General features: G+C 34.6%; 1 protein-coding gene across 1 annotated transcript in view; it reads left to right on the top strand.

Moving 5' to 3' along the window:
* The window catches only part of LOC144444389 (uncharacterized), a 63343-nt gene extending 41212 nt beyond the window's left edge, over positions 1-22131 (top strand). The window contains exons 30-42 of the mRNA XM_078133802.1: positions 33-206; positions 4212-4295; positions 4750-4989; positions 6386-6560; positions 6922-7094; positions 7942-8286; positions 11872-12045; positions 12620-12741; positions 13890-14031; positions 14952-15165; positions 16252-16338; positions 17039-17142; positions 17825-22131. Coding sequence (XP_077989928.1) covers positions 33-206; positions 4212-4295; positions 4750-4989; positions 6386-6560; positions 6922-7094; positions 7942-8286; positions 11872-12045; positions 12620-12741; positions 13890-14031; positions 14952-15165; positions 16252-16338; positions 17039-17142; positions 17825-18003 — 2213 coding nt within the window. The 3' untranslated portion in view covers positions 18004-22131. The remainder of the gene's footprint in view (positions 1-32; positions 207-4211; positions 4296-4749; positions 4990-6385; positions 6561-6921; positions 7095-7941; positions 8287-11871; positions 12046-12619; positions 12742-13889; positions 14032-14951; positions 15166-16251; positions 16339-17038; positions 17143-17824) is intronic.
* The last annotated feature ends 389 nt before the right edge of the window (positions 22132-22520 follow it).

Raw genomic sequence — 22520 nt, 5'->3', positions numbered from 1 at the left:
TCTTAATGTTGTTTTATTTTGATACTTTACAGCTCTGGACATTACCCGACCACAGTTTACTGGTATGCACTTTGGTTATTCCTCCTACATGGCCTATCAACGTGATCCCAATTTAGATTTCCTAACTCACATGAAATTGAAATTCACGGTAGAAGATAACACCATGGCAACAAAAAGTGGACTAATGGTATACTCAGGACAAAAAGGTAAGGAGATTTCCAAGATCTTTTCTGCCTTTGTTGAAAAGTTTTAACTTTCACCAAATAATTTTGTGCTTCCTGTTATTGTTAATGTCATACAGTGTTTTGGGGAAAGATTGTAGTTAGAAAGTCTACATAAGTTCCCTGGGTATTTTAATGGGGTTCCCTACCAAAATTATGGTCTAGTGTATGGAAATCTGTGCAAGAGTTACCAGATTTCTCCCTCTTTTATTTGGGTTTACCATCCAAACCTGTGGTACAAGGTACGCAAATCCATGAAACTTTTATCAGATTTCATCTCCTGCCAATAAAAATGATGATGCAATGTATAGAAATGTCCTCAAGGGATCCCAGAATCGTGTAATAAAAAATAGTTTTGATTTCAGTTTCAAGACTAGTTCCTTTGTTACAGTGGAAACAAAATACAGTTGTACTGTCTTTACCTTGTTAGCCCCCGTCGGACGAAGTCCGAGGCGGGGGCTTTATAAATTGGGTTCTGTCCGTGCGTGTGTGCGTCCGTGCGTCCGTCCGTCCGTGCATGCATGCGTGTGTCCGTCCTCAGCCATATCTCGGACAATCATGGACCGATTCCTTCCAAAATTGGTACATTCATAATTAGATATGAGTTACATATGCACGCTGATTTTCTTTTGGATGCGATGTGGTTTAGCTGATTTACAAACATTTAAAATATTTCACATGTCTGTAACAATAATTTGTAGAGTAAATTGTACATGTGTATGAACATGGGTTCAGAATTGCAATCATCGAATTCAAATTTAGATTATCGAATTCAAATTCAGATTAGATTCGGATGTTTGTAAGAGTGACTTTTGTTTTTTATATCTGCATCGATAAAAGGTAAGGAGAATTATTATTCTTTATTGTCAATGTGCTTTGGATAATTGTTAATCTTTATTGTCAATGCGCTTTGTACCAGTATGAAAACTAGTGCACACTTCATTACATACAATGCATTTCATGCTGTGCTAATCATAATTGTACATTTGTGGTAAATGGTATGTGTGTAAATAAAGCTTTTAAATGAAAGTTGTAAGCGCAAGTATGCATATTTGTTTATCAAAATCATCAAATATGGCCGGAAAACGGTTTATTGTACTTTTTGAGAATTATTTAGTCCCTATCCAATTCGTCTAATATATGAATATGTCTAATAGTGTGAATCCAAATCTGAGAATATTGTGCAAGATCGCCAACGTTATCCAAAAAGAGGCTGATGACGTATGTGCTTTAGATTTCATTCATGAATTGTAGTGCTCGCACAAAATTTCTTCCATTCTCCACGATACAGTAGATTCCGTTGTAAGTTTAACCCTACATTATCAGTGTTCTCCACGAGGGGTTTTTGAGGGGCGCACCGCCCCTCTGTTTGCGTTCAGCGCCCCTTTGTTTTGATGTGAACGTCTTCAAGAGATTCTATTCAATGCCGTTAATGAAGGAAGTGAACAGCGACACTGCGTCTATCATCATTTATGAACTTATTTATCGCCTTGATTATAACAATGGTAGCCGAAACAAAAACAGTAAATGTAGTACCGTCGTAAAGTAGAAGACGGTATGTTGGTAGTTTCTATGGCCGGGTATATCAAGCCGGTAATTTCCAAGCCTTCCCGTATACGTAATACAGTACGCATACGATGTACGATGTCACGGCAATTTTCACATTGTATCGATAAATACGAACAAAATCCTAAAATTTATACATGTTCTTTAGAAATAACTACTCCGGTACGGTTCCATGGTAAAATTTATGTCCTAAATGATCACGTTTGGATGTGAATCGCGATCGTAGTACCACGAGGTAGCTCCAATGTGGCAGCCATGTTTGTTACTGCACATTTGCACTGAACGTATTCGGTTATTCTTAGCCCAAATTCGTCACATTAAAAATGTACGTATTTCCGGCAAATTTGGATGAAAAATCATTTTCCATTCATGAAAATTAAAAGGATATCAAATTTTAGAGAAATAAAGGGAAATGAATTGTTTTCAATTAATTTTTATGAATGACATGCACCAGATTCAGTAATCAAAAATTGGGGTGAACCTTGATGTATACTACCAATAATTGCAAATTTACCAGGGCAAGTCTGTTTTGGTGTTGGAGGACCTGGGTTTGTTTCTATATCACCTCCAAGCAGGAGCAACATCCTGGTGTAATAATTATAATACAAGTAAAGGTGAAGAATACAAGCGCAGTAGAAGGACAATATCTTTGTTAATTTTACATTGATCATGTAGTGCACAGAATAAAAACTTCCTACAGACTGCCTGTATTGTTGGACACACATTCCCATGATTGTTTTATTGCTAATACCTAGTCAGTAATTTGAAATATAAACTAAGACAATTGAACTTTCTATTTCTAGTTCTTTCAAGTGTTTGTATCCTTGGTACAACTTATAATATTGTAGTGAGTTCTAGGACAAGTTTCTAATAATGTATGTACTGTCCTATCACCTGTCTTTTATTTTATGTATGTACTGTCCTATCACCTGTCTTTTATTTTATGTATGTACTGTCCTATCACATGTGTTTTATTAGATTTTGGTTGTTGTCTTTGCTTTTGTTCTCTTTGTGTTCTCTAGTTCTCTAGTGGTCTATGTTCAGACCAGCAGTTAATTTGGGACGGTGCCCAAATCCTACTTTAACCTCCTCAACTGAAGAGTGTTCTCGGGTTCTGAGAACTTTGTTATTGTATTTATGTCTGTTGTGCAAGGTGTGTGCCTTTGTTGTGTCTGTATGCTTGTAAACCAGTACAGGATCCAACAATTTACTCCTACCACTGATATTGAATTTCATAAAATGGAGAGTGTATTTGAGAGTGCTCTAGAAATTTCATCCCAGTGTATTCTTATAGTGAAAGACTATGGTATGGCATTATTTACTCAAGATGACCAGTTCCACTTGTTCGATCCTCATAGCAGAAATGATCAAGGTTATTCAATGCCTGATGGACATGCAGTTCTTATCATTTTCAAGACAATACATGATCTCTGTACCCATTTAAGACAACTAACATCAACATTGACTGAGGATTCTCTTGCAAGTGTGGCTTTTGAAATTACTCCTACACTAGTCTATACAACAAATAGTCCAAGTGATTCCTTTAACCTTACAGCACATTATGGGATATGTTCATCTGCCATCATAACATGTACAACTGAAGAAAAGTATATACATAAGATGAAACAAACACTTAAAGTTGATAATAAAAAAAAATTCTCAAAAACAGAAAGATCATGTGCGCGTAAAATTAATGTCGCGAACCCTGATTTAAAGGAAGTACAAATGTATTCAACAGAACAAGACACATTAACACAATATACTAGTGAAACAGCTTCATGTAGCGTCAAAAGCATGCCACAGGTGTGTAAAACAGACCAATTACAAAGAACTGTTTCACAACCTTTGTCATGTGTACTTAAAATTAATGTCACAAAACCTCATTTAAAAAAGGTACAGATATATTCAACAAAACAACAAACATTAACTCACAAAAACATTGTGAGATAGCTACATATAGAGTCCATAGCATGACACAGGTGTGTAAATCAGACAAATTACAAAGAACTGTTTCACAAACAAGTTATCAGCACAGTGATAATGATTGTAAAATCATTAGTGATTCTGCACCAGTTACACATTATTATCATCCAATTGACAAATCATGGCAATTTGCAAAAGCAATACTGTTGTCTTTGTCCCCACCAAAACACACTTTATTTTTTGGGGGGCTAGGACTTTAAGTCTCAAACATCCACTGCAGGGGCTGTGTCATCTTCGATGGCTTGTTGAATGCAAAGTACAGTAATCAAAACTATTAATTCATAAGAAATGTATAGTGATTACTCTCTCAAAACTTTGTAATTGTGTATTACATGTAAAGTTTCAATAATCTGTTCATTTATGTCCACAAGACATTCACTAATTATTCATGACGCAAACAGTGAGTCTGTGGTTACAATTTAGTGTCACTTCTTTTTTCAGTTGAACTTCCTGGCTATGGTAATGACTACATTGCGTTGGGTATACAGAATGGATATCTGGTTTGGATTGTAGATTTAGGATCTGGTAAGTATACAGATCAAGTGTAATAATGAGATTTTCTTTATCATTGGGCAATATTGCTGTTACTTTGTTCAAGAAAACTTCAACCCATTTTCAGTTAAAATTAACATAAAAAATCAGGTGTTACCATGCAAATTTTTTTTTTAAATAGAGTTCAAAATGATATTGAATTAAGCCATGTAGAAGCCAATATGGCCACTGAATATTGAATTAAGCCATGTAGAAGCCAATATATCATGTTTTTTACATGGAGGGAAAAAGCAGATAGTTGATTTCCTTGCAAACAAGATGTGAAATTTCAGTTTCAAAATGACCAGGAACAAGCTTGATATGGCAACATTTTGAGAGATTTTATAAATAACTGATTTTTAGGGAAATCTGTCCCAGAGATGCATTCTACTGTAAGACTGTGGCTATCTTCCTGTCAATAACCCATTCTCTTTATTCTGTTTACCAGGTCCTGCTTATGTGTGGAGTTCAAGTCCAGTAGATACGTCTATGTCAGCTCACTCTGTTCACATGGGTCATGATAGACGGGTAATCTGGATGAAGCTAGATAACCAAGTCAACGTAACAGGACAGACAGCTGGTCATCTTGTAGGTCTTAACTCATTCACTGATATCTATATTGGTGGCTATGATGTCTATCAGTTACAACTATTGCCTTCTACCGTCAACTTTACCAGTGGATTTCAAGGTAGGCTATAGTAATAGTGTATTATCAGTTACAACTATTGCCTTCTACTGTCAACTTTACCAGTGGATTTCAAGGTAGGCTATAGTAACAGTGTATTATCAGTTACAACTATTGCCTTCTACTGTCAACTTTACCAGTGGATTTCTAGGTAGGCTATAGTAATAGTGTATTATCAGTTACAACTATTGCCTTCTACCGTCAACTTTACCAGTGGATTTCTAGGTAGGCTATAGTAATAGTGTATTATCAGTTACAACTATTGCCTTCTACCGTCAACTTTACCAGTGGATTTCAAGGTAGGCTATAGTAATAGTGTATTATCAGTTACAACTATTGCCTTCTACCGTCAACTTTACCAGTGGTTTTCAAGGTAGGCTATAGTAATAGTGTATTATCAGTTACAACTATTGCCTTCTACCGTCAACTTTACCAGTGGATTTCAAGGTAGGCTATAGTAATAGTGTATTATCAGTTACAACTATTGCCTTCTACTGTTAACTTTACCAGTGGATTTCAAGGTAGGCTATAGTAACAGTGTATTATCAGTTACAACTATTGCCTTCTACCATCAACTTTACCAGTGGTTTTCAAGGTAGGCTATAGTAATAGTGTATTATCAGTTACAACTATTGCCTTCTACCGTCAACTTTACCAGTGGTTTTCAAGGTAGGCTATAGTAATAGTGTATTATCAGTTACAACTATTGCCTTCTACCGTCAACTTTACCAGTGGATTTCTAGGTAGGCTATAGTAATAGTGTATTATCAGTTACAACTATTGCCTTCTACCATCAACTTTACCAGTGGATTTCAAGGTAGGCTATAGTAATAGTGTATTATCAGTTACAACTATTGCCTTCTACCGTCAACTTTACCAGTGGATTTCTAGGTAGGCTATAGTAATAGTGTATTATCAGTTACAACTATTGCCTTCTACCATCAACTTTACCAGTGGATTTCAAGGTAGGCTATAGTAATAGTGTATTATCAGTTACAACTATTGCCTTCTACCGTCAACTTTACCAGTGGATTTCTAGGTAGGCTATAGTAATAGTGTATTTACCTCGGAGTCAGTAAACTGGATCATCAGGTTGGAACTTCAAATAATAAGAATAATGTTCATTGATTCACAACCAAGTTACTTTTTTCTCCGTGTCTACATTTTGGAGACTTAGTTGTGTATCAACAAACATTCCAATTTGTGTATTTAACCGCATTAAGTAACTTTAAAGATTACTTTGGGAAATAAACTTACTGAGTATGAAATAAACTTAGAGAGTGATTTTATAAGTTTGTTTTATGTACGTTATGTGCCGAGGTTACAGTGTCTTAGTTTCTTCATGCTGTAAAAGTATAGAAAACCTAAACATATATGCAACTTTTGTATTGATTTACAGGATGTATCTTTGATGTAGAGATTAAGGCTGGTAGACTCACTGACTTCACTCCCCCTGGACATCCTGCTGGTCATGTGAAATCTGGTCGTAATGTTGGACAGTGTGGCCTGTCAGAATGTCAACTTGTAACATGTTACAATGGAGGAACGTGTCTAGAGATAGGAGCTTCATTTGAGTAAGTTATTAAGTGTAAATAGTTTTCTAATTTGTTAATCAGGGATATGCCAAATATGGTGTTCTCTCCAGGTATTTTAGCGGAATGAATCTCAGAGCCAGTAAAATTCCCAGTCTTGGATGAGATGAATTCTACCCCTCATCACACCTTGAGATGTGTCTTTTCACAATATCTCAAGACAAAAATGATGGCCTCTGTTCTGTTTTGATACATCTTGATTTTAGGAAAGTAGTTTATTAAAACCTGTCGAGAAATTTACCTATTTTCTCTTTTAAGATATCAGCCATCATTTTGATGTTGATATTGTTGTTGAAATATAGTAACTACGTATATTAATCATTTTGTATTGTCATTATTATAGATGTCTATGTACAGAAGGATGGACTGGTGTTCTATGTAGTGATGTAGTAGGACCTTGTGATGCCACTCATGACCCACCACCCCTTTGTACTGCTGGTTCTACCTGTACCTTAGCTGCTGTAGGATATGTGTGTCATTGCCCCCTGGGTAAAATGGGACAGTACTGTGACCAAGGTAAGATTCTATTTGTACCTTAGCTGCTGTGGGATATGTGTGTCATTGCCTCCTGGGTAAAATGGAACAGTACTGTGACCAAGGTAAGATTCTATTTGTACCTTAGCTGCTGTGGGATATGTGTGTCATTGCCCCCTGGGTAAAATGGGACAGTACTGTGACCAAGGTAAGATTCTATTTGTACCTTAGCTGCTGTGGGATATGTGTGTCATTGCCCCCTGGGTAAAATGGGACAGTACTGTGACCAAGGTAAGATTCTATTTGTACCTTAGCTGCTGTGGGATATGTGTGTCATTGCCCCCTGGGTAAAATGGGACAGTACTGTGACCAAGGTACGGTTCAATCTTGTGGTGTCATGATGGTCAAGTGGTTACAAAGTTGCTGGTTCAGACTCTGCAAGACACAGGTTTGATCTTTGGTGTTTCTAATTGCCTTCAGTCTTTGGGAAAGATTTCAAACACAATATGTGAAGTATTTAATCCTGTGGGCATATAGAGGCTGTTGTGGATTGTATGCTTCCCAGAGAGTTGAGGAAGTAAAACGGGCTGTTGTGCCACTATAGGTACATGCCAGAGGTAACAATAAAGAGCTGTGAAGAGAGTATGGGAAAGGGTGATAAAAAAACTTAATAGTGTTTCTATTACATCTCAATTATGTATTGTTGTATTTTTGTGATAAAAGTAAAAAAAATGTTTCTGCAAGTTCTTGTGATCTATTCATTCATACTTCTTTCTTCTACCAGTATAAAAAAAATAAAAAGTCTGACAGGATATGTTTTCAATAACAAGTTGTATAACTCTGAGTTCTGAATCCCATCCCAAATTATCTTTCTATTATTTTTCCACAGACATTATCATCAGTGATGCATCTTTCCAGAGTGAGTCATCATACATGGCTTTCCCATCCGTCAGTATCCGGCATACCACCAACATCACTATACAGTTCAAACCAGAATCAGGGGATGGTCTTCTGTTTTACGCCGCCCAAAATCTTGGTTCTAGTTCAGGAGATTTCATTTCAATATCACTGAATAACAGATATATTGAGTTGAGATACAAGCCTGGTCCTGAACAACCTGTTATAGTGGGATCTGCTGATAGATTAGATGTCACTTCTGGGCTGTGGTATACTTTGGAAGCTGGTCGGGTGGATAGGGACGGCTACATCAAAGTAAATGGTGTTGAAAGTAAAGGTAAGTAACTTAATTGTTGATGTCACTTCTGGACTGTGGTACACTGCTGGTCAGATGGATAGTGTTGAAAGTGTTGAAAGTAACATTGAGACACTTATTGATAATTAGGTTTGTAGTTACAGTTATTGGAGCTATTATATAGCCTTTTAAGGGGAGAGATGTCAAATTCAAAATGTCGATAGATTTTTCTTATACTTTGCATACCTAAGCATTGATATCTGAATATGTAAAAAATGCAGAGAAAATACTATGTCACCACCTTTGTTTTCAAGATAGTGGCCATTTCTTGTATGTACATATATATTTTGAGGTCAAAATAAGTAGATTTACAACAATTAACTACAACATGATTTTTGAAAGTTAAAGATTATCCCGGAGCACCAAATGAAATTATATATTTAAATGCAATATATAGTAGGTCCAGACATATTTGTTTGTAATTTCTTTTCATTATTTCATATAATATTATGTTATTTTATCTTCAGCTGCTTTAATATTGTTTAAGAAAAACGTAAGAAAATTGCTAAAAAAAGGCTAAAAGTCTGTGATAGATTTTTTGTACACGCTGTATGTGTACATTGTATTATTCCAGCTACTTATCAATGACAAAATAATAGTGGGTCACCACGTCCGTTTAAATTCTAGAATTGAAATTGTCCCCACATCCCATCTAAATTTTGACATTTTCGACAGAAATATCTTATGAAATTTTGTTGAATTTTGTCAAAAATTATAATGAGCATCATTATCTTTGCACATATGTATAATGTACCAATGCCCCTTCATAATTAGACAACAAAAATCATTGTGTGTATGCTAACTTGAAAATGTGGGTAAAAAATGTGAACCCCATCCCATCAAAATGTCAACATTTTTGCAACAAAAATCACAAGAAATTGTACAATATTGGAACACACATGCATCAAAGGATATTCCTGTCAGTTCATATGTATGATAAATCAACTGAACTATTCATATGTGGAGCTTATTTCTTTCTCTAAATGCCAAAGTGCTCATAATATTCACAATTGTGACCCTCCACCCCATCATAATTTCAACATTTTTCGAACAAAAATCCTATGAAATTGTACAGTATTGGAACACACAGGCACCAAGGGATATTTCTGTCAGTTCATATGTATTATAAATTTACACACAATGGTGTTCAGTGTAGGATTAAAAAATTAATTCTTTTATTTAAGCCTCAGCCCCCCCCCCCCCCAATCTAAATTGGCCAAAATTGAAAATGCCCATCCAATTTCAAATCAGTGTAGTAATACTATGAATACAAAGTCAGTATGTAGTGAGGAAAAATATAGTTCTTTTGTTTACACTTTATGTTAGTGCTGTGCTATCGTGAAAATTCTTCCATTTCTCAATTTGGGGACATTTTTTAAAAGAAATAATTGCATTTAGGGGTACAAACAGACCCATTAAAAGTGAAATCGCTTTTTGTAGGATGAGAACTAAACAGCTCAAAAACCTCACCCACAAAGTCAAAGAATTTAGTTTTTCATCCTACATTGAACTATATATTGATCTCATACCTTACATCTCCATTGTTGAAACAGATACATATTGATTTCGCGTAAGGAAATTCCTACTGCTTTTGCGCAGTTTGGCAACTATGAAAGATAGGAAACGACTCATCAAATAGAACTATAAATGTTACTATCAGTAACAGCTCACACTGAACATGGCATCCAGTATACATACCTCTAGCTCTGCATAAAGTGGTACTGCACACACTGAGGAACCAAAAGCTATGCTACTAGATTAATTTGGGGTACAAAAGTAGAACCTCTCATTGAAACTGTATAGTAATGTTACCATGGATACTTCTTTCATGGGGAGACTATGTAGGTAATTTTTATACAATTTGTATAATTTGTTGCAAATTGAACTGTTGGCTTATGATACTCAGTGTCACTAGTGACTAATTCTATAGTACTAGTATAGTTGGCCAGACAGATGAACAAATAATCTATTTTTGGTTGAATATATCTACTGAAAAACAAACTATAAATTCATGAATTTTACATTGGCACGATGTTACTATACTGGTACATGGATGTATATGATGACCGGGGGGTGGGGGGTGGGGGGGTGGGGGTGATATTATAGCCAGGGTAACTATATACTTAGATCTACAGCTAAACAAAAATGACTATAGCATTAGATATTATAGCCAGGGTAGCTATATACTTAGATCTACAGCTAAATAAAAATAACTATAGCATTAGATATTATAGCCAGGGTAGCTGTATACTTAGATCTACAGCTAAATAAAAATGACTATAGCATTAGATATTATAGCCAGGGTAGCTATATACTTAGATCTACAGCTAAATAAAAATGACTATAGCATTAGATATTATAGCCAGGGTAGCTATATACTTAGATCTACAGCTAAATAAAAATGACTATAGTATTAGATATTATAGCCAGGGTAGCTGTATACTTAGATCTACAGCTAAATAAAAATGACTATAGCATTAGATATTATAGCCAGGGTAGCTGTATACTTAGATCTACAGCTAAATAAAAATGACTATAGCATTAGATATTATAGCCAGGGTAGCTGTATACTCAGATCTACAGCTAAATAAAAATGACTATAGTATTAGATATTATAGCCAGGGTAGCTGTATACTTAGATCTACAGCTAAATAAAAATGACTATAGCATTGGGTATTATAGCCAGGGTAGCTGTATACTTAGATCAACAGCTAAATAAAAATGACTATAGCATTAGATATTATAGCCAGGGTAGATGTATACTTAGATCTACAGCTAAACAAAAATGACTATAGCATTAGATATAATAGCCAGGGTAGCTATATACTTAGATCTACAGCTAAATAAAAATGACTATAGCATTAGATATTATAGCCAGGGTAGCTGTATACTTAGATCAACAGCTAAATAAAAATGACTATAGCATTAGATATTATAGCCAGGGTAGATGTATACTTAGATCTACAGCTAAACAAAAATGACTATAGCATTATATATTATAGCCAGGGTAGCTGTATACTTAGATCTACAGCTAAATAAAAATGACTATAGCATTAGATATTATAGCCAGGGTAGATGTATACTTAGATCTACAGCTAAATAAAAATGACTATAGCATTAGATATTATAGCCAGGGTAGCTGTATACTTAGATCTACAGCAAAATAAAAATGACTATAGCATTAGATATTATTCCCCATTGTTTTCTCCCACCTTTAGTCAATAAAGTGACATAAGGTGGCTTACATAACATATTGAGTTGGATAAAAACAGTGACAAAAAAAATATGGTCACAAGTATTTTCCATCTGAAAGAAGAAATACATTAGTCCAGAGAATAGTTATTATACCTGCACAAGTAAAAGTTATGAAAAATTAAGAAGAATGGCAAATTTCAACATTTTGACTTAACTTATAGTGTATGTTCCACAAACCAGTGACTTACACATTCTTTGTCATGATGTAGAACAACTGGGGTATCAATCCCATATTTTTTGTTCAGCCACATTCAACTTGGCTTGTATGTGTTGTGATCTGTTCTCTCTCTCTCTCTCTCTCTGTCAATGTAGGTATTACAAGCCTTGGTCTGACTTCACTAGATACAACTACATTGTTCTATGTTGGTGGTGTATCACACCTTGACAAGGTAGCACCCGATGCTATCTCTAATGATGTATCCAGCTTCAAAGGATGTATTAGACAATTAATAGTTAATAACAGGGAATATGAACTGAACAAACAAGGTAGGACATATTACTCGGTTTTTTTGTCTCTCTGTTTATGTTTGATTTTATCTATTGTTGTACATGATTGTATAAACATAATTATTTCTTTTATCAAACTATCATACAGTCAAGGTCTCAATCACAATTTGTTTTGCTATTTCATTTATCTTTCAATTTATCCATCTATCTATCTATCTATCTATCTATCTATCTGTCTATCTATATATCTAACTATTTATCTATCTATATATCTATCTATCTATCTATCTATCTATCTCTCTCTCTCTCTCGGTCAATCTATCTATATGTCTATATATCTATCTGTCTGTCCCAATCAAATTATGTACTGGTATATCAGTAAGGAATAGTATAAGCTTGAAGACCAAAACATACCACATTGTAGACTTGCAAACTTACATTTGGAGAGAAATATGCTGCCATTTGTCTGTTGCTATGGCGTGGTCATGGATGCTATGGCTAATTGTGTCAAAAAAGTTGGATGAAAATCTGCAGAATAACACTTCCAGAAAACATCTTACCAGAAAAGCAACAAAACAATGTTCCTGACTTGACCTTTGACATCTTTTTTTAGGTGCATCCGAAGGACAAGACATGACAGACTGTGATGGTACAGCCTGTGGGTATAGTGTATGTAAAAACAATGGTGCATGTCGACCAATAGGAACTACAGACTTCCAGTGTTCCTGCTTCCCTGTAAGTTTCATTGAACAATTACTTAGTGTGAAACATGTGTAGGGAATGAGCTGTGGGTGAGCATCCATGCATATGAATCTTGATTTCCTTCTGCTCACAATTCCAAGAGTACCTCGGTAATGAATTACAATTCGATCTTATATACTGTCTCAGATTCAGTGTGAAAACTAATGAATTTAGAATTAATAGATCATAGTTGCTACTTATTCTCTTATGAATGATTTTAGTTGAACCTAACAATAACATTTAGAAATGAAAGATCTTTGGTTGTCGGTGGCCGAGTAGTTAAACTACTTGACTCTTACCACTGCAGTCAGGGGTTTGATTAGATTAACCATGCTGTAAGTAAGAAGAATGTCGTTCAATTTGACTCTATCGAACAACGCAGGTTTCCCCGGGTACTCCGGTTTCCTCCTGCATTAACACTGAACCCATGAGGGATGACCCTCACTAGACTTCTTGGGAGACAAGTGTTTATATACTTAAAGAACTAACCAGTATAAATAAAAGATTATTATTATCTTTATCCAGCAAATTGATATTTGTTTCAGGTTTGGTGATTTTTGTGTTGTTATAAAATATGTCCATCATGACAGGTGTTACTATATGTCTACCAATTGTCAGATTTGACTAAGGGACGATCACACAATGTCACACAAGCTCTATAAGCAAACTTTGTTCCTTTAGGGAGGGAGGGGGGAGGGGGTCTGGCATCAATGCGATTGCTGAACTTCATTTTCACACTTTTAAACCAAATTTCAGCAGAAAAGTTTCACTCCTTCAATGACAACAGCTTCTGTATTTACTACAGACACGTTGATAAGTTTATAAAAATTTACTTCTAACGTGAGATATGGTGCTGGGTTTCTGGTATTATTTTAATGTGTTTACAATCATGTTTTTACATTACATCAATCATAGTGGTCACAATTTTCATCATAGTTTACATCATATGTTAACGTTTGATGTCTCACTTGTGAACATTTCTTTAGAGGGAGGGGATTTTGACCTGAACGAATGATGTTCATTTGTTGAGCTTGTGTGACATTGTGCGATCGTCCCTAATGTGTGCAAGTTTCTATAAACTGCATCTAAAGAAAGACTGAAATGTAAAAGTAACATTATACATTGTACTGTTAATGTTACAGCCTATGACTGGTAAAACCTGTGAAGAGTCCATATACTGCATCAATAATCTATGTCAGAATGGTGCTACATGTCTTGGTAGTGGTGGTGGTACATACAGCTGTGTGTGTCCTGTAGGACATGCTGGCTATTTCTGTAATCAAGGTATGTATGACAGACAGTACTAGGACATACACCATGATGTGTGAATGCCAGTGTATTCAGGGTATTTATGCAAGTGCTTGTGGTGTTGTTTGCAGGCATTCTTTCACTAGTGTAGCAAGTGAAAGCACAGCAGAAAACATCATGAGTACACAGACATTCATAAGTTGTGGAGTTCTCTTATTAATACATACATTTATCCAAAATGGTAAATACATGGATGCAATAATGTTCTTCAATATTGCAGTGCAGAAAAATCTCAATTGTAGGCACGTTTACCGAAAAAAGTTATTACTATAGTACAAATAATAGCAATGTTTATCAGTGACACACGTTTAGCATCCATACCAGTATAGGGTGAAAATTAAAGTGATTCCCAGGTGACAATGCTGGTCCAGTGAAAAGTATAGAGTCAATAACAGTCAATAAAACTGAGAGCATTTTGACTTCATATTTCTATAGTCATAATGAGACAAACTTTAAAAAAAACACTCTGGAAGACTCGTCTCATGAAAATGTCTTTATTTCCCACTGTGGTGTTCCCCTTTTAAGCCTATACTGAGCAATGAGTGGGGAGCAAGTTTCTGCTTGGTTTTTCTTGACATTCATCCCATAATATAAAACAATATCAATGGTAAATCATGAAATTATTATTGACAAACAAAAGTTTACAGCAACAACAGCAACAACAACAACAACAACAACAAAACTCGATTTAAGGATTTAAACTACAGTATGAGATTGACAGTTTCAATCATAACAAACAGTGCCATCTATCAGTATCAACATGAACAGAACTGACAGCCATTACACTACAGTCAACAACCTAAATGTACCTAAAAAAAGAAATTTATAATGTGATGTTTTTTTAATCATAGTTCTCAGAAAAATGTCTTTATTTTTATTTTTATTTCTTTTCATAGTGGTCACTTTCAACAGTGCAAGATTCAATGGTGATGGATTCTTATACTACGAGTTGCCCAACTACAATGACCTTGACATGACCTCTACTGTGATGTCACTAAACATTAGTACATCAACTGACAATGGTTTGATATTATGGATGGGACAACCTAACAGAGATGATAACACTGATTATCTTGGTGTTGGGCTTGTCAATGGAAGAATTAAACTCAGGTAAATTCACAGATTCTGTTTTATGAGAAACAGGAGATGTAGAGAACTGTTTTGATTTATATTTCATAGCATTTTATTAAGAACTTTTTTGTATTTTGTGATTTTTATTGGGTGCACAAAGATTGGTATACATGTTTTCTTCAAACTTTACATTTCAGATTTCCATCAACGAAAAACAGTAAAAAAAAATACATTATTCATAGATGCTTTGTTTAATATGTTATCAGGACAGTCCACTTCTTTAGGAAGTTAAATGTTTCATTTAGTTTTAGGTGTAAATAACTTAATCAGTTACCTTCTGTATTATGTCAATCCATTTACTGCAGTGTCTCTCTAGTTTATCTTGATTGATTTGTAAATATGTATACAAAGCTATGGAGATGAGAACTTTCAAAGTAAAAACTGTGTGATATATTTCTCTCACTTTTGCTCTATCAGGACAGAAATGTATATTTCACTATTTGTAAACTTTGCATATGGGCCGGTTGCCTAGAAACGAAATAAACACAATATTATTATTATTATTATTATTATTATTATTACAATAGTTTATCCTTTTCCTTGGTAATTTCATGTTCCATATGATGATAGTTCTATTCTATCCGTAGAATGAACATAAACAAATGGTAGTTGGTTAATTGTCATCTTCTGGAAGTGTGTGTCTTTTTGCAACAACAACAACAGAAGATTTTAGATTGTAGATTTTTTTAGGCTTATTTAAAATGATTTTTGGATTTGGCATAAACCATGACATATGGCAGTTGGTTTCGGGTTTAAGACTACAGACAAGAAAACTATTTATGTGAATGTAGATACTGTTTCTTTCAGATATATCAGTAATCATAGTCTTTCTGACCTCATTGAAAGTGAGAATAAGGAAGACTATCTTTCCTCCATAAAAGTGGGAGGGGGGGGGGGGGCAGTTTTCATTCTCTGTGAATTTTACTGAGTGGGTTCAACACTTTATTAACATGTCCATGTTTTCATCACTGAATGTGTAGTGAAAGTGTTGATATAGATTCTGTCCACAAGACTCCTTTATTAAATTCACACCACTAATCATCTTCTTTTGTTCGACTTTGACAGTTTGAGTCTTGGATGGCAGTCCTACGGATCAATTTTCTCAGACGTGGTGGTTGTCGATGGACAATGGCACTCTGTCATAGTTAACAGGTACATGTAGTGAATATATGTCTTATAGTGTAAAAAAAACTATGTTTCTGTACCACAAGATCTTTTGGTACAGAAGACTTATGATATCATTGTCTTTAAACTCCAATGTATGAATCCCACAGTCTTAGAATACTAAATAACTTATCAGTGGAACCATAAGGATTATGAGAGACCATTTTTATATTCAACATCAACTATTTCTCTAGCTGTCTGGTAACTGTTTTCACACCTAATTTTAATCCACCATTGGCCTTTAAACCCAATGTATGAATCACACAGTCTAGGATTACTAAATATTTTATCAGAGGGGCCATAGGGATTAAATAAAACCAGTCTTTTTATTCAGGACCAAGTTTTCTATAGCTCTTCAAGGCATTTTAATGCAAATATTTCCACATCCAAATTTTAATCCTTGGGACAAAAGCTTAGCAGAGTTGACTAACCACTACATATTGAAAAAGAACAAGATATGCAAATGTTTGTTTCAGTATATATAATGAATATATCAATACCATGGTTGCCCCTGACAACCAGCCATTACCACTACCATTAAGGGAGGCAAGGTATTAATAAAATATACAACTCGGTGTTAACTCACCTCTGTCTATATCATTTACTTATACTATTTTATTTTGTATAAACCTCTCTATTTCAATTGTACCATGATGTTAATACTGATATATTATGGTTTATTTTGCAGACGAAATACTATGATATCATTGTATGTTGATGGCATAAAGACACCTACATATGACATAGGAGGTAGCTATACTGACCTTAATACAGATGGTATTTACTATATAGGTAAGTGTAGTGTTTCAGAGGTGTGGAGAAAAAGCCTGGTAACATGACATGGGAGGGGGGGGGGGGGGTATGCAGTGTTTCATTGAGTTTTGGAGAAAGCCCTGGTAACATAACATGACATGGGTGGGATTTGGTAAAACTGGGATAAATTCCCATCCATACCCAGACTGTAAGATATGTCATGTTGTTATGCCCACCTTTTGACAGTTCAAAGTCACTAAATGAGGGACTAATATTAATTGATGTGATTTGTTCAGAAGTGTGTGTTGGGTTATTGTTAATGTAAGAATTTTGGCATTGATTTGGTTTTACCGCCAAACAATTTTTATGTGAAATGTAGAACCTACCAAAATAATGCAGCTATGTGTCTAGTAGTTACTATGTATATGTCTATTGTATCCATCTCTGTCAACAAATTATTCACATTGTTTAGCCGTCAGCTGTGTAGACATAGTGATGGTTCAAATCTTGTCTTGTCTTTTAACCATTTGATCATCATCTCCACAAGATAAATATTTGTAGTTTCAAGTTATGCACTAGTAGAATGAAAGACTGCAGTAATCATGAACTGTCACATCATTTAAGCTTCATTTGTGCAAACAAATATCTTTCATCTTTTGACTATCAATTACATCCCTAATTATTTTGTTTTTAACTAAAATTGACATTTTCTCTAATTCAGGTGGCTTTGATTACATTGATAACGTTTTGGAACTAACTCAGCAGCAGTATAGCAGCACATTTCAAGGCTGTGTGAGAGATGTACAAGTTCAACTCAATATGGATGCCCTTGACCCCATGGAAGCCACACAAGGTGCCAATGTACAAAGTTGTGATAATGATGATGTCACAAGTAGGTAGCCAATCAACACTGACCTTTTGATGTGTTATTGTGATGTCATAAGAAGGTAGCCAATCACCATCGACCTTTGATGTGTTATGTCAATGATGTCACAAGATGATAGTCAATAGACATTAACCATTGAAACTTATGGCAGTGATGTTACCTTTGACATGTCTTAGTGATGATGTCACAAGAATATAGCCAATGGGCACTGACCTTTAAAGGTTAAGGTGATGATATCACAGGAATGTAGCCAATAAGACATTGGCAATGATGTCATCAAGTAGCAGCCAATCAGCTTCTCTTTTATAATGTCAAGAATGCCACTGTTAAGTGGCCAATAAGAAACAGTCTTATAAAGTTGCAGTGATGACCATGCTTCCAAGAATTAGCCAATAAGACAACAGCTTTTGAAGTTAGTGATGTCCCTAAATGGTAGCCAATGACAGAATTGTTTGCATTTTGATAAAACAATGTTGAACCAAAAAGAGGGCTTTTAAAGTGCCAGCTATATAGGAGCCTTATTACAAATAATCACCACCTGAAAAGCTAGTTACTGCAATAACATATGAAGTAAAAGTTTTTTATTTTTACACATTCCATAATCAAATCAAAACCGCAATTTTTAAAGTCTATTATTTCCAGCAAAAATTTCAAACTTTCAAAATATGTTTTGATGACTAATATAAACATGGTTTACAAATTACTACAATTTGGTTTTCTGAAGAATTTTTTAAAAGTATGAAAATTAAGTCAATAATCTATGCTAATTTTTTTTGTTATAATTTCTGCCAGATATTTATTATGAGATGATCTATAACTTTATTGCTTTTATATAAATTTGTCTGATTTTATCAAATGATGTGAGGTCAAAAACATATCAAGTTTTTTAAAAAGTAATTTAAAAGTAATTTTGTAGCGAGATAGACAGTATTGACTAAAATCTGTTAACTGTACATATTTTGGGGTATAAAGAATCATTACATTTTTAAAGAATAGCAGTATCCTACTGTGACATTTCCATGTTGTCCTCCTAGCTAGAAACTGTCTAACCTACCTGTAGACTCAAACAACTACTGCTACCACTCTATATGCTATCCTAACTGGCATTTGATTTTGAATTTCACTGTCCTACCTTGTCTACAATGATAGCTGTGTCCCATTGGTCTTGAATGACATTCCTGTATGGACCGTTATTGGTCGAATACATAATAAGACATATTTAAATCATGCCATCAGCTCACATGAATCCACAATTAGGTGTCATCATGGAAATGCAACCTCACTCTAATTACGTACATCATATTCTGTTGAAATGTCGCTAATATTTTACACACATTATGCGTATGGTGGGGCATGGCTTGTAGACGAGTGGGACACTGCTATCATCGTAGACAACAAAATTCAAAAACAAAATGTCAGTTAGTAGGGATAGCAAATAGCCTATGGTAGCGCTAGTCTTTTTAGTCTTTATGTAGGCTAGAAACCGTCCTGTATGAGATAGGAACTAGAAGTGCCAAAGGCAGGTTTTCTATCAAATTTTATTCCAGACATTCCAAAAGATTTTATTTAAAAGCATTGTGATCATAGCAAAAGTGAAAAAAAAGTGAAAAATTTGTGCACTGTTACGAAAAAGATATACACCCCATTGCCGAGGACTTGGTCTGTACCAATTTGTTGGTCACCTCAGAAGGAAACGGTTCTGTTCTATGTTAAAACTATATTTCAATGTCATTTGAGATCTACAAAATACTGTAATTGTCACCTGCAGTGGAAGTATGAAGATAGTAACACAACCTTCCTTCATGAAAAATAGTTACAACATAGTAACGAACAGGGAAAGACCAAATGTTGGTACACCACAAGACATGATGTGTCTGTACCATATCCAATCATTGACCTCCACTGTCTATGATCAAATAAAACCTTGAGGACACACTAACAAGGGTTGTACGTAAAAAAAGTCTGTGAGTACCTAAAAATGATGTAACACAAATTCTATTATAGAGAATATCATGTTTTTGCAGTAAAAAAATACATCAGTGAAAAATCAGGTTTGTCATGTTTAACCAGTTTAATTTGAAAATATGTAAATAATTACATAACGATGGTCTTTTTTCAAAAAAGTACATGAAATTGATTAATGAAAAACTTCAAATATCTGTAAATTTTTGTAAGTTATGATACTGATGTTGAGTCCATACAGTACACCTATATTATGCATCTTACCAATAAGCATTTTAATTTTTATCTAAACAGAACAATTTGTCTGTTTTCTGTCTTTGTTTGTTTTTGATATTTAAAACATTTTATGTAAATGTATGCCTATTTATTTGCTGAAGGGTGCATTTTATCTCATTGGCCTACTCTGTTTGCTAGAGGGCGCTCTTTATTAGACAGGTATATTGTAACTACTGGAGGGTATTCTTTATTGGATATGCATATTTGCTAGATGATATTTATATGTTTGGCACAGTACATTTGCTAGAGGTCACTCTTTATATGATAGGTATATTACATTTGCTAGAGGTCACGCTTTATATGATAGGTAGATTACATTTGCTAGAGGGCGCTCTTTATGTGATAGGTATTTTGCAAGAGGGGACGTTTATAAGATAGGTACATAATTGCTAGAAGACACTCTTTATATGAAAGGTATATTATAATTGCTAGAGGGCGCTCTTTATATGATAGGTATATTATATTTGTTATTTACACTGATATGCAAATTAATAATGTTATGTCATGTATATACGGTAAAGTTTTCATTATCACCTTGACTTAGGTTATACTGGAAATTCTACATTTAAAAGTCTGGTATGTATATGATAGCGAAATGAGATTAGATAGATTATAGTCAAAATTGAGTCTTCCTAAGAAAGGTGACGACAACAATCATAAATTATAAATCAGATTGTCTGGTTGTTGGTGACCAGGTGGTTAAACCACTTGTCTTAGACTCTTACAACTGCAGTCAGGATTCAAACCCTAGTCTGGGTTAAGGTTTGCTTAAACTTCACCATGCCTAACTGTAAGTAAGAAGAGTGTCATTGAAATTAACGGTACTGAACAACACATGTTTTCCCTGGGTACTCCACTTTCTTCCTGCATTTATACTAAACCCATGAGGGTCAGACCTCTCTAGACATCTTGGGAGACAAGTTTATAAAAGCTTAAAAGAACTATGTCCAGTACCTAAAACTATGACATGAACAATTACAGAAGTCGTATCAAATTTGTTTTCTACAAGTTATTTTAGAATAGAATAATCGTTACAGACACACATCAGTACGTATACACACAAATAATTCCACTGACAGTAACATGATTATTAAAAGATGTTTACTGAAATACTAACCGTAACAAATAAAGTGTTTATTGTTTTCTTTTTTCATTTTATTTTGTATTGTGTACTATTAATGAAATGTGCTGGCACATTATACTGATGTTATATATCGTTGTTTATATTTGTATCACAAAAACAAAATAAGTCTTCTCAAATTGAGTGCCTTTTGCTATTTTCCACACTTGTTAGTCTTTGCTACAACCAGTGACAGGCAAGCATTGACAAGCCGAACTTGTTACAAACAGGGAAAGTAACTAAATGAATTGGATAAATAACACTTGGTACAGCATGTTGGAAGTACAGAGACAAGTATTATATTCTATCATTAATAAGAGTAGTTATATCTAAAAGCTCACGTTCACAAACACTATTCAAGTTCAAGTTCCCTGGCATTTCATGTACACAGAAGGAGGCCATAAAACTGTTTTGATTAGCATACATGTCTCCTAGTTCCAACATGAAGTGCCAAGTACAAATTCATTGGTTTATGTTCCTTGTTTGTAACAAGTTCTCTTTGTCAGTGCTTTGATATCAGCAGTTGCATATGTATAGAATCGTTGTGTAATTAAGAAGTCATTTCTGTATATATTTGGTGAATTTCAACAAATTTTGTATTTTTATACATCAGTGATGTTTGCTTTTTGTATGGATTTGAATTATGTCAGTTCTACCCACATCAGAATGCAGTCAACCAATTTTATGAATGAAATTGTTTGGATTAAACCAAGGTTGTAAATAAAACAGGGGTGTTCAGATGAAATAGCATCCACATTTCTGATGTACTGTATCTTAGAATCAAATTTGGTTGTAACTGATTGAAATAAAGATTTATTTCATAATAAATGATATTTACAGACTTTCATTGCATGAATGAGTTTGGATAGAGTACTTTTTTTTTTATAATTAGCCTTCTACGCTTTGGTCTCTGACATACATACTCACATACATACATACACACACACACACACACACACACACACACACACACACACACACACACACACATACATACATACATACATACATACATACTCACATACAGATATATGTAAATACTATACCCTGGTACAGTCATATATTCTTGCAAAAAGTTTAGATCGAGTGGAGGGCCGCCCAGGGGAAATCACGTCCATTCTAGATCTGTTGCACATGATGTGACAGATTCCGTCGTGCTAAAGAGTGTACGTG

This window comes from Glandiceps talaboti, chromosome 13 (genome assembly GCF_964340395.1).
Source record: "Glandiceps talaboti chromosome 13, keGlaTala1.1, whole genome shotgun sequence".
Lineage (NCBI taxonomy): Eukaryota > Metazoa > Hemichordata > Enteropneusta > Spengelidae > Glandiceps > Glandiceps talaboti.
This window is presented reverse-complemented; position numbering and strand designations above follow the sequence as displayed.